At 46.4% G+C, this 17,243-nt stretch overlaps 3 protein-coding genes and 1 pseudogene across 3 annotated transcripts; all 4 read right to left on the minus strand.

Moving 5' to 3' along the window:
• Positions 1-3,406: 3,406 nt before the first annotated feature.
• Positions 3,407-5,522, minus strand: LOC135097622 (compound eye opsin BCRH2-like; annotated as a pseudogene).
• A 782-nt stretch (positions 5,523-6,304) lies between these two features.
• Positions 6,305-7,950, minus strand: LOC135099330 (compound eye opsin BCRH2-like). Its single transcript, XM_064001709.1, has 2 exons — positions 6,913-7,950; positions 6,305-6,742 (listed from the first exon to the last, which is right to left on the minus strand). Exons 1-2 carry the CDS (start codon positions 7,828-7,830, stop codon positions 6,527-6,529), a joined length of 1,134 nt encoding a protein of 377 aa, XP_063857779.1. The 5' UTR covers positions 7,831-7,950; the 3' UTR covers positions 6,305-6,526.
• Positions 7,951-9,995: 2,045 nt separating this feature from the next.
• LOC135099336 (compound eye opsin BCRH2-like) lies at positions 9,996-11,675 on the minus strand. Its single transcript, XM_064001710.1, has 2 exons — positions 10,611-11,675; positions 9,996-10,440 (listed from the first exon to the last, which is right to left on the minus strand). The coding sequence occupies exons 1-2, from the start codon at positions 11,526-11,528 to the stop codon at positions 10,225-10,227; spliced, it is 1,134 nt and encodes a 377-aa protein (XP_063857780.1). The 5' UTR covers positions 11,529-11,675; the 3' UTR covers positions 9,996-10,224.
• A 1,864-nt stretch (positions 11,676-13,539) lies between these two features.
• Positions 13,540-15,206, minus strand: LOC135099365 (compound eye opsin BCRH2-like). The gene is made up of 2 exons (XM_064001712.1): positions 14,176-15,206; positions 13,540-14,005 (listed from the first exon to the last, which is right to left on the minus strand). Exons 1-2 carry the CDS (start codon positions 15,091-15,093, stop codon positions 13,790-13,792), a joined length of 1,134 nt encoding a protein of 377 aa, XP_063857782.1. The 5' UTR covers positions 15,094-15,206; the 3' UTR covers positions 13,540-13,789.
• Positions 15,207-17,243: the final 2,037 nt, after the last annotated feature.

Genomic DNA, 17,243 nt, shown 5'->3' on the forward strand with positions numbered 1-17,243 from the left:
TATATATATATATATATGTATATATATATGTATATATATACAGAGAGAGAGAGAGAGAGAGAGAGAGAGAGAGAGAGAGAGAGAGAGAGAGAGAGAGAGAGAGAGAGAGAGAGAGAGAGAGAGAGAGAGAGAGAGAGAGAGAGAGAGAGAGAGAGAGAGAGAGAGAGAGAGAGAGAGAGAGAGAGAGAGAGAGAGAGAGAGAGAGAGAGAGAGAGAGAGAGAGAGAGAGAGAGAGAGAGAGAGAGAGAGAGAGAGAGAGAGAGAGAGAGAGAGAGAGAGAGAGAGAGAGAGAGAGAGAGAGAGAGAGAGAGAGAGAGAGAGAGAGAGAGAGAGAGAGAGAGAGAGAGAGAGAGAGAGAGAGAGAGAGAGAGAGAGAGAGAGAGAGAGAGAGAGAGAGAGAGAGAGAGAGAGAGAGAGAGAGAGAGAGAGAGAGAGAGAGCGTCAAGCTGGGCATAGCGTGGGAGGCCGCCGCCCCGCGCACTATCTGGCTGTGGGAGCAGGCTGACTGAGCATCCCTGAGAAGCGACATCGTTCGCTCGGACTGGGACGCTCTAATGATAGGCAATGCAGAGGAAAAGGGCCATACCCTCACCACCAAGCTCCTTGCTCTCCAGCAGCAGCACGTCCCCAGCAGAAGGTACCTCGTTAGGCCTGGTGACTCTGCTTGGTTCGGTTACTGATGCCGAGCGGCCGCTGAGGCTAAACACGCAGCGTGTAGACGGGTGACAGCTACCCGCAGGTGGGCGAGACGGCAGCAGCGAGAGGACATGAAACGAAAGTGGTTTCAGGTCTTGTGGTTGGCCACAAGACCTGGTGAAGGCTTGTCAAGGAGCAGCAAGGGACAGGCCACCGCGACGCTCTTCCTCCACTAACCAGGCTGGACAGAACAACAGCTACAAGCAGTGAGGACAAGGCTTCTCTACTCGTTGAGTTTTTCGCAGAGATGTCAGTCACTGATCCGGGTAGACGTCCACCTCACTTCCCTCAGGAAACAGACCACACCGTCACCGATGTTCAGGTGATACGTGGAGCGGCTAATGAGGGAAGTAGAGGAGAACAAAGCCACTGACCATGACGACATCATCCCGCGTTTCCTCAAACGCTGCGCCAGTGAGCTGTCAGGTCTTCTCACCAGCGTCTTCAGGTCCTGCCTGATGGAGCACAGGTAGCCCTCTATATGGAAGGAGGCATGGGTGGTACCAGCCCACAAGAAGAACTCAAAGTCTGAGCCCAACAACTACAGACCCATCTCGCTGCTCTCCGTGGTGGGCAAGTTGCTGGAGCAGGTAGTGGCAGGTGTCATCTGTCATCACCTTAGTGAGCACCAAATCCTTTCAGACAGGCAGTTCGGCTTCCGGCCTGGCCGCTCAACAGCGGGCCTCCTCCCCCTCCTCTCCCAAGGCTAGCAGGATGCCCTGGACGAAGGCCTGGATACACTTGTGGTCGCCTTGGACATTGCTGGGGCCTTTGATAGGGTCTGGCAAGCGGTATAAAAGCTTTGCGCCAAGGGTATCCAGGGCAACCTCCTTGCACTGCTCGAGGACTACCGCCGGGTAGTCATCAATTGTCAGGCATCCCAGCCGTTACCTATACAGGCCTCAGTTCCACAGGGTTCAGTGTTGGGCCCGATCCTGTGGAACATATACATCGGTGACCTCCTGCGGCAACTACCGACTCTGCTTGCATACACTGACGACTGCAGTCTCTCCCGCTCCTACTGCCGCTCCGACAGTCAGCGAGCTGTCAGAGAGCTGAACAGGCTCCGTGAAGGAGTGGGGAGAGACGTGGCAAGTCAGCTTCGCTCCAGAAAAGACGCAGGCCATGGTCATCTCACGATCCCCAGCTGCCTCCCCGGCCGTCTCAGGCTGTCTGAATTTTGGAGGCCAGACACTTTCCCTCCAGGAACACATCAAGTTGCTGGGAGTGACAGTGGACTGTGGGCTGCGCTTTGACCGCCATGTTGCTGCTGTTGCCCACCAAGCCTCCCAGCGGGTCTGCACTGCGTCGGATGGCGGGAAACCTCGACTCCCGGGGCTTCCTTACACAGTACAGGGCTCAGATACGGCCCTGTATGGAGTACAGTGCCTTGTCCTCGATGTCGAGTGCCCCCACCCACTTGCAGAGACTGGATGCTGTGCAACGACGTGCCCTGCGCTTGGTGGGGATGGACGGACAGCAGCAGCAGCAGCAGCAGCAACAGCAGCAGCAGCAGGAGCAGACCGGAATCACGTCACTGGGCATCGGCGGGACGTGTCTGCGCTGGTGGCCCAGCACAAGGCCCGGGTTCTGGAGGTCCCTCATCTCAGCTCGCTAAGGCTCCCACCACGAGCTGTCCAGAGGGAGTCCAGGACCACTACCTCCAGTGAAATGCTGGGGCAGGTGCCTTGATCTTACTCGAGGCAGCACCAGCGCTCTTACACAGCCAGAACCTCCAGACTGTGGAATGTGTTTACGGCAGCCACGAGTGACACATAACACTCCAGCAAGTGAAAGTGGCTGCACACAGGTGGCGTAAAACACAAACTCCCACACTAGTGCTGTGTTAATCATGTGTGTATATAGTAGGATAAGTTTGCTTTTTTTGTATATATTTTCTTCTTTATATTTAAGTATAGGATTTTTAAATAACAGCATAGAAAACGTGTTGTTTTAAGCCTGATGTAAATATGTTTCAATAAAAAGAAAGATAGATAGATAGATAGAGAGAGAGAGAGAGAGAGAGAGAGAGAGAGAGAGAGAGAGAGAGAGAGAGAGAGAGAGAGAGAGAGAGAGAGAGAGAGAGAGAGAGAGAGAGAGAGAGAGAGAGAGAGAGAGAGAGAGAGAGAGATGAAGTGATACACTCGACCTTCTTCATTTATTGCAACGTTTCACTTTCTTAGAAAGCACCATCAGCCTAAAAACTTTAAGGCTTACAGTTCGTCGATTACTTGGTGGCGACTGGATAACAGCTGGAATAACATATCCAGCGCTCCTCCCGTTTTATTTTATTTTTTTTTAGTAAAGTTAATCATACACCCGAACACCTTCCAGCGGTCTTGGTTAAGAGTCCCTGCTTGTGGAAATCTGGAGCGCGAGCTTGGCCTGAGGGCAAATTGTGGTAGTGCAGCTGTTAGTGTTATTTATTTGTACTGAGAGTAAATACGTGTGTCTTACGTTTTCATATCTGGGCATATCTGTTGGCTCCTTGATGATGGTAGAGCTAATATTAAGGTTTGATTAATAAATTGCTTACATTGCTCATTATTATTAATAGCCTTTAAGAGTCGTTTTAACACGCATGGGTCACGGGACAACGTACGCTGATAGATTTATAACATACTGTGCGTTGCTCATAGCAGCTGCAAAGTAGAACTATACAACAAACATTGTATTACAGCATCATCGTCGTCTTCTATAGCCTCAAGAATGATCAGTCTCTCACCAGCATTTCCAGGACTCGATCGCCTGTCTTACTTGCCGCTTTCAGACTCGGTCTTCGTGGACTTGGTGTCATCGTCCTTATTCTGGTGGACGCAGAACCAAGGCCAAACCTCCATCAGTGCCAGGCGGAACTTGGGATTTGAGATAGCAAATATGATAGGGTTGTACACGGAGGCTGTCTTGCAAATGAGTCCTGGCAGAGCAGACACGAGAGGCGTCAGCTTGTCCTGATCGCCAAACAAACCCTGTGTAGACAGAAAAAATAAATTTTACCAAGTGTCGAGAGCTAATGGCGTCCCTCTATTCATACAAACACGTTTTTCGCTGACTTACTACAAACAGGAACTCCTCATCCTTCTATTTGCCATAAGCGTCAGCATTACTGAGTACCAGACACAGCGGCAGGAACTTACCGTCAAGACCACGGCGGCATAAGGAACGAAGAGCGTTGGAACGAAGAGTTTCCACGTTCATTTTCTTGGAATGTTCGCGCAGCGCCCTCTCGTGGGCACGGATGGCACCAACGATCTGGGAGTAGACGAAATGATGACGAGGAGAGGGATGCAGTAGCACATGACAGAAAGAGGCCGAAGGACCTGGTTCCCCAATCTCGGCTGATGTAGTCGAAGCTACAGGAAGAGAGGATGCCCTCAGGAGGCGTTCTAGACGAAGAACACGTGTCCAGATGGACACGGCGGTGGCGTATCCCCAGCAGAACAGAATCATAATGAAGGCCTTGCCTGAGCCGATGTGACCGCCGTCGAAGGCGGTCGCAGTAGCAATCGCAGTAGCGATCGTAGCCGATGGTTGCCAGCGTCAGAAGGGAGGTGAGTCCAAAGATTGCCCCTGTGAAGGCGTGCACCTGGCAGGCAAAGGCGCCAAGGGTCCAGTAGCCGCCTTCAAAGCAGTTCACCACGTACATGGGAAACTGTGACACCATCATTATGAAGTCAATGAAAGCCAAGTTGACCACGAACATGTTGGCGGGCGAGCGGAGACTCTTCTTGCACGAGAACAGATACATGACCATGCCGTTACCGAAGAAGGAGAGAATGCCCAGGATGATGAAGAAGTCGGCCAGCAGGTAGTGCCACATGGGGTTGCTCCAGTGAGGATGGATCAAGGGCTTCACGTCGTCAGGAACCAAGTCCATGAGCGAATACCCTTTGGGGTAGCCATAGGTTACCTGGTTACTGCCGTATTTGATCAATTTGTGACTTGTTGTGGCTTTCAGTGCGTATGATCGGGCAGAGAGAGCCGTCTGGCGGAGAGGTCTCCTGAGGCTCTCGCTAGTACTTCCTGGAGACAAGTGCTTGTGTTTGTGCTTGTGGTGCGCGTCTGGCCTATATATACCCGCCGAGCCTGATCACGAAGACCTTATAAGAACTTCTGACCATATAATGGGAGGAAGAGAGAGAGAGAGAGAGAGAGAGAGAGAGAGAGAGAGAGAGAGAGAGAGAGAGAGAGAGAGAGAGAGAGAGAGAGAGAGAGAATTTGGGAGACTTCAAAGCAGGGAGAGTTGCAACTCAGGATTAATATTAAACTGACGCACTAACAATTTGACTCACTGACGCAAATCACCTCTTAGTAATTCATGAAAACACTGAAGTTGTAATTATGTTCGCTCGTCTCAATTACTAAGTTGAATACAATTATCTTATTTTGATTGGATAACTGACAATGAGTCTTGAGCATATCTTATTTCATGGCTGACTGAAATTAGAAATAATGACAAAATTTTTTAATGACTCAAGTAAGATATAGAAAAATATGAGTGAATAACTGCCTGGAATCTTTGAATATGGATGAAAGCACTAAATGACGTTGACGGAAATCTCTCATGAACGTGAGCCGAAGAATGTCGGTATGATATATGAACATGAAGAGGTTGACAAAAGTAGTTATGCACAAAATTGAGGTAGTTGACTAACTGAGTGAATGATTATTTATATGATTTAATAGTTCCCAGAGTCTAAATATGACACAGTATGACATTGCCAGTTTTTCACACAACCTCCATCCCTAATCAGCTGGTAACTGTACAGGGGCCTTATCCGTCCATGTATGGAGTATGGTTCATATATACGGAGTGTTCCACTCATATCGGTTTTTTTGATAGGTTACAATCAAAAGCTTTTCGTCTTATCATCTCCTTTCCTCTAACTGACTGTCTTCAGCCTCTTTCTCATCGCTGTAATGTAGCATCTCTTGCTATCTCCTACTACTATTTTCATGCCAACTGCTCTTCTGATCTTGTTAAGTGCATGGCTCCCCTGCTACTGCGGCCTTGCTACACGTGATTTTCTTCTTTCTCTCACCTCTATTCTGTCTATCTCTGTAATGCAAGAGTTAACCAGTATTCTCATAAACATTCTTCCCTTTCTCTGGTAGACTGTGGAATTCCGTGGCTGCTTCTGTATTTGCTCCTTCTTCTGACTTGAACTCTTTCAAGAGGGAGGTTTCAAGACATTTATCCTGTCTTTATGACCAACGCTTTGACTCTGTTCGAGGACCGGCGCCTCAGTGGGCTTTTTTTTTTTTTTTCTTTGTTGCAATTTTTGTTGTCTTTGGCCGGTGCACCTTAAAAAAAAAAAAAAATCTCAAACCATAATCGTATCACCCACTCACCGCTGCCAACATTCAGGCAAAAACAGTACATTTTGTGTCCATGTGGACTTCGTGGCGATAGATATGAAAGAGGTGAAGAAAGAGACACAAAAATTATCATGGGTCCTTGTGATAATTTATGACAGTATATTGAGGTGTGCTGAACTCAAGTGGTGTGAAGTCGAAGCAAAAAAAGGCTGTTTGAACTTGCAGACTGAAGTCTGGTTCTGTATCTGGGCATATCTATTGGTGTCTTGATTAATAAACTACCTACATTACTCAGTTTTATTAATAGTCGTTAAGAGTCGTTCGAACATTCAGGGGTCACGGGACAAGGTACGTTGATAGATTGTAACATACTGTGCGTTGCTTACAGCATCTGCAAAGTAGAACTATACAGCAAACATTGTATTACAGCATCATCGTCGTCTTCCAGAGTTGTTGACTCCTATAGGAAGATCAGTCTCTCACCAACAGTTCCAGGCCTCGGTCTCCCGTCTTACTTGCCGCTTTCAGACTCGGTCTTCGTGGACTTGGAGTCATCGTCCTTATTCTCGTGGACGCAGAACCAAGGCCAAACCTCCATCAGTGCCAGGCGGAACTTGGGATGTGAGATCGCAAACATGATGGGGTTGTACACGGAGGCTGTCTTGCAAATGAGTCCTGGCAGAGCGGACACGATAGGCGTCAGCTTGTCCTGGTCGCCAAACAAACCCTGTGTAGACAGAGAAAGTAAGTGTTACCAAGTGTCAAGAGGTAAAGGCATCCCTCTATTCTTACAAACCCGCCTTTTGCTTACTTACTACAAACAGGAACTCCCTGTCCTTGTACTTGCCTATATGTGTCAGTATTACTGAGGTACCAGAGACAGCAGCAGGAACTTACCGTCAAGACCACGGCGGCGTAAGGAGTCCAGGTGAGCAACCACAGGAACACGTTGCCAACGGCCACCTTGGCGATGCGCACCTCCGCACTCTGCTTATTCTGGTCGGCGTTGGAACGAAGGGTTTGCACATTCATTTTCTTGGCTTGTTCGCGCAGCGCTCTCTCGTGGGCACGGATGGCGCCAACGATCTGGGAGTAGACGAAGATGATGACGAGGAGAGGGATGCAGTAGCACATGATGAACAGGAAGAGGCCGAAGGATCTGGTTCCCCAATCTCGGCTGATGTAGTCGAAGCTACAGGAAGTGAGGATGCCCTCAGGAATGTAGGCGTTCCAGCCGAAGAAGGGCCATATGGAGACGGCGGTGGCGTATCCCCAGCAAAAGAGGATCATAATGAAGGCCTTGCCTGAGCTGATGTGACCGCCGTCGAAGGCCTTCACGATAACGCAGTAGCGATCGTAGCCGATAGCTGCCAGTGTCAAAAGGGAGGTGAGTCCAAAGATCGCCCCTGTGAAGGCGTGTACCTGGCAGGCAAAGGCGCCAAGGGTCCAGTAGCCGCCTTCAAAGCAGTTCACCACGTACATGGGAAACTGTGACACCATCATCATGAAGTCACTGAAAGCCAAGTTGACCACGAACATGTTGGCGGGCGAGCGGAGACTCTTCTTGCACGAGAACAGATACATGACCATGCCATTACCGAAGAAGGAGAGAATGCCCAGGATGATGAAGATGCCGGCCAGCAGGTAGTGCCACATGGGGTTGACTGGAGGGAAGTTGCTCCAGTGAGGATGGATCAAGGGCTTCACGTCGTCAGGAACCAAGTCCATGAGCGAGTACCCTTCGGGGTAGCCATAGGTTACCTGGTTGCTGCCGTAGGGAAGCGGCAAAGAGGCATTCATCATCCTTTGAGCCATTTGGGACTTGTTGTCGCTTTCAGCGGGTATGATCGGGCAGAGGGAGCCGTCTGGCGGAGAGGTCTCCTGAGGCGCTCGCCAGTACTTCCCGGAGATAAGTGCAGTTTGTGGTGCGCGTCTGGCCTATATATACCCGCCGAGCCTGAACTCGGAGACCTTATAAGAACTTCTGACCATATAATGGGAGGAAGAGAGAGAGTGAGAGAGAGAGAGAGAGAGAGAGAGAGAGAGAGAGAGAGAGAGAGAGAGAGAGAGAGAGAGATTTGGGAGACTTCAAAGAAGGGAGAGTTGCAAGTCAGGATTAATATTAAACTAACGCACTAACAATATGACTCACTGATGCAAATCACCTCTCAGTAATTCATGAAAACCCTGAAGTTGTAATTATATTCGCTCGTCTCAATTACTGAGTTGAACACAATTATTTTATTTTGATTGGCTAACTGACAGTGATTCTTGAGTATGATTTATTTCATGGCTGACTGAAATTAGAAATAATGACAAAATTTTTTAATAACTCAAGTAAGATATAGAAAAATATGAGTGAATAACTGCCTGGAATCTTTGAATATGGATGAAAGCACTAAATGACGTTGACGGAAATCTCTCATGAACGTGAGCCGAAGAATGTCGGTATGATATATGAACATGAAGAGGTTATACACAGAATTGAAGTAGTTGACTAACTGATTGACTGAGTGAATGATAATTTATATGATTTAATAACTCCCGTTGTCTAAATATGACACAGTATGACATCGCCAGTTTTTCTCACAACCTCCACCCCTAATGAGCTGCTAACTCTGTACTGGGGCCTTATCCGTCCATGTATGGAGTATGGTTGATATGTACGGAGTGTTCCACTTATACCGGTTTTTTTTTGATAGGTTAGAATCAAAAGCTTTTCGTTTTAGCATCTCCTTTCCTCTAACTGGCTGTCCTCAGCTTTTTTGTCATCGCTGTAATGTTGCATCGCTTGCTATCTTCTACTTACTATTTTCATGCCAACTGCTCTTCTGATCTTGTTAAGTGCATGCCTCTCCTCCTCCTCCGACCTTGCTACACGAGATTTTCTTCTTTCTCTCACCTCTATTCTGTCAATCTCTGTAATGCAAGAGTTAACCAGTATTCTCAGACATTCATCCCTTTCTCTGGTAGACTGTGGAATTCTGTGGCTGCTTCTGTATTTGCTCCTTCTTCTGACTTGAACTCTTTCAAGAGGGAGGTTTCAAGACATTTACCCTGTCTTTATGACCAACGCTTTGGCTCTGTTCGAGGACCGGCGCCTCAGTGTGCCTTTTTTTTTTTGTTGCAATTTTTGTTGTCTTTGGCTGATGCCCCTCCATCTAAAAAAGAAAAAAAATCTCAAACCATAATCGTATCACACACTCACCGCTGCCAACATTCAGGCACCGGTTTCCATCAGCGGTTGCCACTTACTTGTGGTCGCTGTGGTAGTAGTGTTAACATAACAACACAAGAATAAAGGAGACTGCAAGGGAGCGGTTGGCCTACTCTAGGCAACTCCCTTACTAACAATAAATGTCTTTCATCCTCCCTCCACGGTCAACCTTACTACTCCTACTTATCTTCTCTATCTATATCATCAAAAACCTTTCGTTGAAACCACTTAGCCTATCCCTTTCATCCAACACTGTTCATGAACCAGTTCCTACCAATTGCCTATTCTTTTTTGTTTAATACTGCTTTGATAGGGAGCCATCCTCTTAGGTTCTGCTAATAAATTTTTTTTGTCATGATAAGTTGAGGATGATGGAAGGAAATTTTGTTTTGGTTCTTCATTATATACTCTTTATACAGCAATAATACAGACTTCCTCTACAATGATCTCCGACAGCCGGATAACTTATATTGGAGAGGTCGCCTCCATTTATCTGAGGTTCACACGAGTGATGTACACGCCAATAAAAAAAAAAAAAGTACATTTTGTGTTCATGTGGACTTCGTGGCGATAGATATGAAAGAGGTGAAGAAAGAGACACAAAAATTATCATGGGTCCTTGTGATAATTTATGACAGTATATTGAGGTGTGCTGAACTCAAGTGGTGTGAAGTCGAAGCAAAAAAAGGCTGTTTGAACTAGCAGACTGAAGTCTGGTTCTGTATCTGGGCATATCTGTTGGTGTCTTGATTAATAAACTTCCTACATTACTCAGTTTTATTAATAGTCGTTAAGAGTCGTTCGAACATTCAGGGGTCACGGGACAAGGTACGTTGATAGATTGTAACATACTGTGCGTTGCTCACAGCAGCTGCAAACTAGAACTTATAGAGCAAACATTGTATTACAGCATCATCGTCGTCTTCCAGAGTTGCTGACTCCTATAGGAAGATCAGTCTCTCACCAACAGTTCCAGGCCTCGGTCTCCCGTCTTACTTGCCGCTTTCAGACTCGGTCTTCGTGGACTTGGAGTCATCGTCCTTATTCTCGTGGACGCAGAACCAAGGCCAAACCTCCATCAGTGCCAGACGGAACTTGGGATGTGAGATCGCAAACATGATGGGGTTGTACACGGAGGCTGTCTTGCAAATGAGTCCTGGCAGAGCGGACACGATAGGCGTCAGCTTGTCCTGGTCGCCAAACAAACCCTGTGTAGACAGAGAAAGTAAGTGTTACCAAGTGTCAAGAGGTAAAGGCATCCCTCTATTCTTACAAACCCGCCTTTTGCTTACTTACTACAAACAGGAACTCCCTGTCCTTGTACTTGCCTATATGTGTCAGTATTACTGAGGTACCAGAGACAGCAGCAGGAACTTACCGTCAAGACCACGGCGGCGTAAGGAGTCCAGGTGAGCAACCACAGGAACACGTTGCCAACGGCCACCTTGGCGATGCGCACCTCCGCACTCTGCTTATTCTGGTCGGCGTTGGAACGAAGGGTTTGCACATTCATTTTCTTGGCTTGTTCGCGCAGCGCCCTCTCGTGGGCACGGATGGCGCCAACGATCTGGGAGTAGACGAAGATGATGACGAGGAGAGGGATACAGTAGCACATGATGAACAGGAAGAGGCCGAAGGATCTAGTTCCCCAATCTCGGCTGATGTAGTCGAAGCTACAGGAAGTGAGGATGCCCTCAGGAATGTAGGCGTTCCAGCCGAAGAAGGGCCATATGGAGACGGCGGTGGCGTATCCCCAGCAAAAGAGGATCATAATGAAGGCCTTGCCTGAGCTGATGTGACCGCCGTCGAAGGCCTTCACGATAACGCAGTAGCGATCGTAGCCGATAGCTGCCAGTGTCAAAAGGGAGGTGAGTCCAAAGATCGCCCCTGTGAAGGCGTGTACCTGGCAGGCAAAGGCGCCAAGGGTCCAGTAGCCGCCTTCAAAGCAGTTCACCACGTACATGGGAAACTGTGACACCATCATCATGAAGTCGCTGAAAGCCAAGTTGACCACGAACATGTTGGCGGGCGAGCGGAGACTCTTCTTGCACGAGAACAGATACATGACCATGCCGTTACCGAAGAAGGAGAGGATGCCCAGGATGATGAAGATGCCGGCCAGCAGGTAGTGCCACATGGGGTTGACTGGAGGGAAGTTGCTCCAGTGAGGATGGATCAAGGGCTTTACGTCGTCAGGAACCAAGTCCATGAGCGAGTACCCTTCGGGGTAGCCATAGGTTACCTGGTTGCTGCCGTAGGGAAGCGGCAAAGAGGCATTCATCATCCTTTGAGCCATTTTGTGACTTGTGGCTTTCAGCGCGTATGGTCAGGCAGAGGGAGCCGTCTGGTGGAGAGGTCTCCTGAGGCGCTCGCCAGTACTTCCCGGAGATGAGTGCAGCTTGTGGTGCGCGTCTGGCCTATATATACCCGTCGAGTCTGATCTCGGAGACCTTATAAGAACTTCTGACCATATAACAGGAGAAAAAGAGAGAGAGAGAGAGAGAGAGAGAGAGAGAGAGAGAGAGAGAGAGAGAGAGAGAGAGAGAGAGAGAGAGAGAGAGAGACATTTGGGAGACTTCAAAGCAGTTAGAGTCGCAATTCAGGATTAATATTAAAGTGACGCACTAACAATATGACTCACTGACGCAAATCACCTCTCAGTAATTCATGAAAACCCTGAAGTTGTAATTATATTCGCTCGTCTCAATTACTGAGTTGAACACAATTATTTTATTTTGATTGGCTAACTGACAGTGATTCTTGAGTATGATTTATTTCATGGCTGACTGAAATTAGAAATAATGACAAAATTTTTTAATAACTCAAGTAAGATATAGAAAAATATGAGTGAATAACTGCCTGGAATCTTTGAATATGGATGAAAGCACTAAATGACGTTGACGGAAATCTCTCATGAACGTGAGCCGAAGAATGTCGGTATGATATATGAACATGAAGAGGTTATACACAGAATTGAAGTAGTTGACTAACTGATTGACTGAGTGAATGATAATTTATATGATTTAATAACTCCCGTTGTCTAAATATGACACAGTATGACATCGCCAGTTTTTCTCACAACCTCCACCCCTAATGAGCTGCTAACTCTGTACTGGGGCCTTATCCGTCCATGTATGGAGTATGGTTGATATGTACGAAGTGTTCCACTTATACCGGTTTTTTTTTGATAGGTTAGAATCAAAAGCTTTTCGTTTTAGCATCTCCTTTCCTCTAACTGGCTGTCCTCAGCTTTTTTTGTCATCGCTGTAATGTTGCATCGCTTGCTATCTTTTACTACTATTTTTATGCCAACTGCTTTTCTGATCTTGTTAAGTGCATGCCTCTCCTCCTCCTCCGGCCTTGCTGCACATGATTTTCTTCTTTCTCTCACCTCTATTCTGTCTATCTCTGTAATGCAAGAGTTAACCAGTATTATCAGAAATTCATCCCTTTCTCTGGTAGACTGTGGAATTCTGTGGCTGCTTCTGTATTTGCTCCTTCTTCTGACTTGAACTCTTTCAAGAGGGAGGTTTCAAGACATTTACCCTGTCTTTATGACCAACGCTTTGGCTCTGTTCGAGGACCGGCGCCTCAGTGTGCCTTTTTTTTTTTGTTGCAATTTTTGTTGTCTTTGGCTGGTGCCCCTCCATCTAAAAAAAAAAAAAAAAAATCTCAAACCATAATCGTATCACACCCTCACCGCTGCCAACATTCAGGCACCGGTTTCCATCAGCGGTTGGCGCTTACTTGTGGTCGCTGTGGTAGTAGTGTTAACATAACAACACAAGAATAAAGGAGACTGCAAGGGAGCGGTTGGCCTACTCTAGGCAACTCCTTTACTAACAATAAATGTCTTTCATCCTCCCTCCACGGTCAACCTTACTACTCCTACTTATCTTCTCTATCTATATCATCAAAAACCTTTCGTTGAAACCACTTAGCCTATCCCTTTCATCCAACACTGTTCATGAACCAGTTCCTACCAAGTTGCCAATTATTTATCGCCTCCATTTATCTGAGGTTCACACGAGTGATGTACGCCAATCAAAAACCAGTACATTTTGTGTCCATATGGACTTCGTGGTGATAGATAAGAAAGCGGTGAAGAAAGAGACACAAAAAAATTATCATGGGTCCCTATGATAATTCATGACAATATGTTGAGGTGTGCTGAAGTCAAGTGGTGTCAAGTCGAAGGAAAAAAGAATGTTTGAACTAGCAGACTGAAGTCGGGTTCTGTATCTGGGCATAACTGTTGAGGTATTGATGACCATAGAGTTAATATTAGGTTTGATTAATAAACTACCTACATTGCTCAGTTTTATTAATAGTCGCTAAGAGTCATTCGAACACTCAGGGGTCACGGGACAAGGTACATTGATAGATTGTAACATACTGTGCGTTGCTCATAGCAGCTGCAAAGTAGAACTATACAGCAAACATTGTATTACAGTATCATCGTCGTCTTCCAGAGTTGCTGTCTTGTTGAGGCCCAACTCGTGGATCCTCAAGAATGATCAGCGTCTCACCAGTAGTTCCAGGCCTCGGTCGTCGGTCTTACTTGCCGCTTTCGGGCTCAGTCTTCGTGGACTTGGTGTCATCATCCTTATTCTCGTGGACGCAGAACCAAGGCCAAACCTCCATCAGTGCCAGGCGGAACTTGGGATGTGAGATCGCAAACATGATGGGGTTGTACACGGAGGCTGTCTTGCAAATGAGTCCTGGCAGAGCGGACACGATAGGCGTCAGCTTGTCCTGGTCGCCAAACAAACCCTGTGTAGACAGAGAAAGTAAGTGTTACCAAGTGTCAAGAGGTAAAGGCATCCCTCTATTCTTACAAACCCGCCTTTTGCTTACTTACTACAAATAGGAACTCCCTGTCCTTGTACTTGCCTATATGTGTCAGTATTACTGAGGTACCAGAGACAGCAGCAGGAACTTACCGTCAAGACCACGGCGGCGTAAGGAGTCCAGGTGAGCAACCACAGGAACACGTTGCCAACGGCCACCTTGGCGATGCGCACCTCCGCACTCTGCTTATTCTGGTCGGCGTTGGAACGAAGGGTTTGCACATTCATTTTCTTGGCTTGTTCGCGCAGCGCCCTCTCGTGGGCACGGATCGCGCCAACGATCTGGGAGTAGACGAAGATGATGACGAGGAGAGGGATGCAGTAGCACATGATGAACAGAAAGAGGCCGAAGGACCTGGTTCCCCAATCTCGGCTGATGTAGTCGAAGCTACAGGAAGTGAGGATGCCCTCAGGGATGTAGGCGTTCCAACCGAAGAAGGGCCAAATGGAGACGGCGGTGGCGTATCCCCAGCAAAAGAGGATCATAATGAAGGCCTTGCCTGAGCTGATGTGACCGCCGTCGAAGGCCTTCACGATAACGCAGTAGCGATCGTAGCCGATAGCTGCCAGTGTCAAAAGGGAGGTGAGTCCAAAGATCGCCCCTGTGAAGGCGTGTACCTGGCAGGCAAAGGCGCCAAGGGTCCAGTAGCCGCCTTCAAAGCAGTTCACCACGTACATGGGAAACTGTGACACCATCATCATGAAGTCGCTGAAAGCCAAGTTGACCACGAACATGTTGGCGGGCGAGCGGAGACTCTTCTTGCACGAGAACAGATACATGACCATGCCGTTACCGAAGAAGGAGAGAATGCCCAGGATGATGAAGATGCCGGCCAGCAGGTAGTGCCACATGGGGTTGACTGGAGGGAAGTTGCTCCAGTGAGGATGGATCAAGGGCTTCACGTCGTCAGGAACCAAGTCCATGAGCGAGTACCCTTCGGGGTAGCCATAGGCTACCTGGCTGCTGCCGTAGGGAAGCGGCAAAGAGGCATTCATCATCCTTTGAGCCATTTGGGACTTGTTGTCGCTTTCAGCGGGTATGATCGGGCAGAGGGAGCCGTCTGGCGGAGAGGTCTCCTGAGGCGCTCGCCAGTACTTCCCGGAGATGAGTGCAGCTTGTGGTGCGCGTCTGGCCTATATATACCCGCCGAGCCTGAACTCGGAGACCTTATAAGGACTATTGACCATTTAAGGAGAGAGAGAGAGAGAGAGAGAGAGAGAGAGAGAGAGAGAGAGAGAGAGAGAGAGAGAGAGATTTGGGAGAATTCAAAGCAAGGAGAGTCGCGAGTCTGAATTTATATTATACTGATGCAGTAACAATTTGACTCAATGACGCAAATTATCTCTTACTAATTCATGAAAAACTTAGCAAATCATCTTTTACTAATTGATGAAAACGTTAAAGTTGTAATTATGCCTGTATATCTCAATCATTGAGCTGATCATAATTATCTATTTTCCTTTGGTTAAGTGACTGTGATTCTTGAGAATGATTTATTTCATGGGTAATTGAAATTTGTAATAATGACAATATCGATTTTTTAATGACTGATGTAAAATATGTAAAATATGTAAAAAAAAATGTGATTGTATGACTGTCTGGAATCTGTGAAGATGGCTGAAATCACTAAAAAGACGTTAACGCAAAGTTATCATGAGATAGATTGACTGACTACCTGACATTGACTAATAAACGATTTGCCTTACTAAGAACTGTCAGTCTAAGAAGGACACATGATAGTATCTCGGATCACGGCAATAAAGTTAATAAATAATAATTGGAATTAATAAACATGTAGACGAAAAGAACATGATTACACTTAAAAGAAATGTAAAATACGTTACTAATAACGTAACACGTGGCAGTCCCTGTAAGAAACATGCCTACTTATTTCTACCTATCATCTCTATCCTTAAATTTGTCCAATTTTCTTTTTAAGTTCCCTAATGACTCAACACTAACAACCTGATTACTGAGTCCTTTCCATTTATGTACTAATGTATTTGCGAACCAATTTCTTCCTATCTCTTTCTTAAACCTAACTTTCTCAAACCTGAACCCATTATTTCTTGTTCTATCCTACGTTAATAATAACCTGTGGACTAACATTAATTTTAAACAAAGCTTTTTCTGCTTCTGAACTACCATTTATTAGTTTCCAGGAAAAGTCTTTTGGTATTTACATGTGTGATGGAAAATGTGAAATAATATTTTTAGAAGGTCAAGGAAATGACTGTCAAAGCGACAAAATAAAACAAAAATGTGGGGAGAAGGACGTCATTCATTCCCCCTTTCCTTTAACACACACACACACACACACACACACACACACACACACACCCACACACACACACACAAACAAACAAACAAACAAACAAACAAACAAACAAACAAACAAACACACACACACACACACACACACACACACACACACACACACACAGTAAAAGCCCCCATCACCAGCACTTGGCGACGGGCGAGAGCGAGCAATGGTGCGGAAAAATTCTCGTTTTATACGGCTTTTGATGATTTATAAACGAAGGACTGACGGCTGAAAAGGGAATATGGGACACTTGAAATATTTTTCCATCTTGTCTTTCGCAGCCTCGCGTTCGAACATTTATCACCAGAGCGGCGCTTCAGGGAGTCTGCCTCAACCCGACACGGCACCACCACCACCACCACCACGAGGCAGAGACTGGAGCCTGAATGAAAATCTCCTATAATATGAATCAGGAAAGCTTTGATGTGAAAGGGCATCACACACACACACACACACACACACACACACACACACACACACCTCCTCCTCCTAGATTAGACTTACCTTTAGGATTAATGTTAAGTTTTTCCCCGCCCCCTATGTACATTTTCAGTTTGTTAACTGCCTAAATAATAAACCGTTTATTATTATTATTATTATTATTATTATTATTATTATTATTATTATTATTATTATTATCATTATTATTATTATTATCATTATTATTATTATTATCACACACACACACACACACACACACACACACACACACACACACACACACACCACAATCCTTTCTCTTTTTCCTCTACTTTTTTCGTCTTTCTTCCTTCTATTTTAATTTATTCTCTTTCTATTTTCTATTTCTTCCTGTCTTGTCTTCGATTTGTTCTCTCC

The sequence above is a fragment of the Scylla paramamosain genome, chromosome 4 (assembly GCF_035594125.1).
Source record: "Scylla paramamosain isolate STU-SP2022 chromosome 4, ASM3559412v1, whole genome shotgun sequence".
NCBI classification, from domain to species: Eukaryota; Metazoa; Arthropoda; class Malacostraca; order Decapoda; family Portunidae; genus Scylla; species Scylla paramamosain.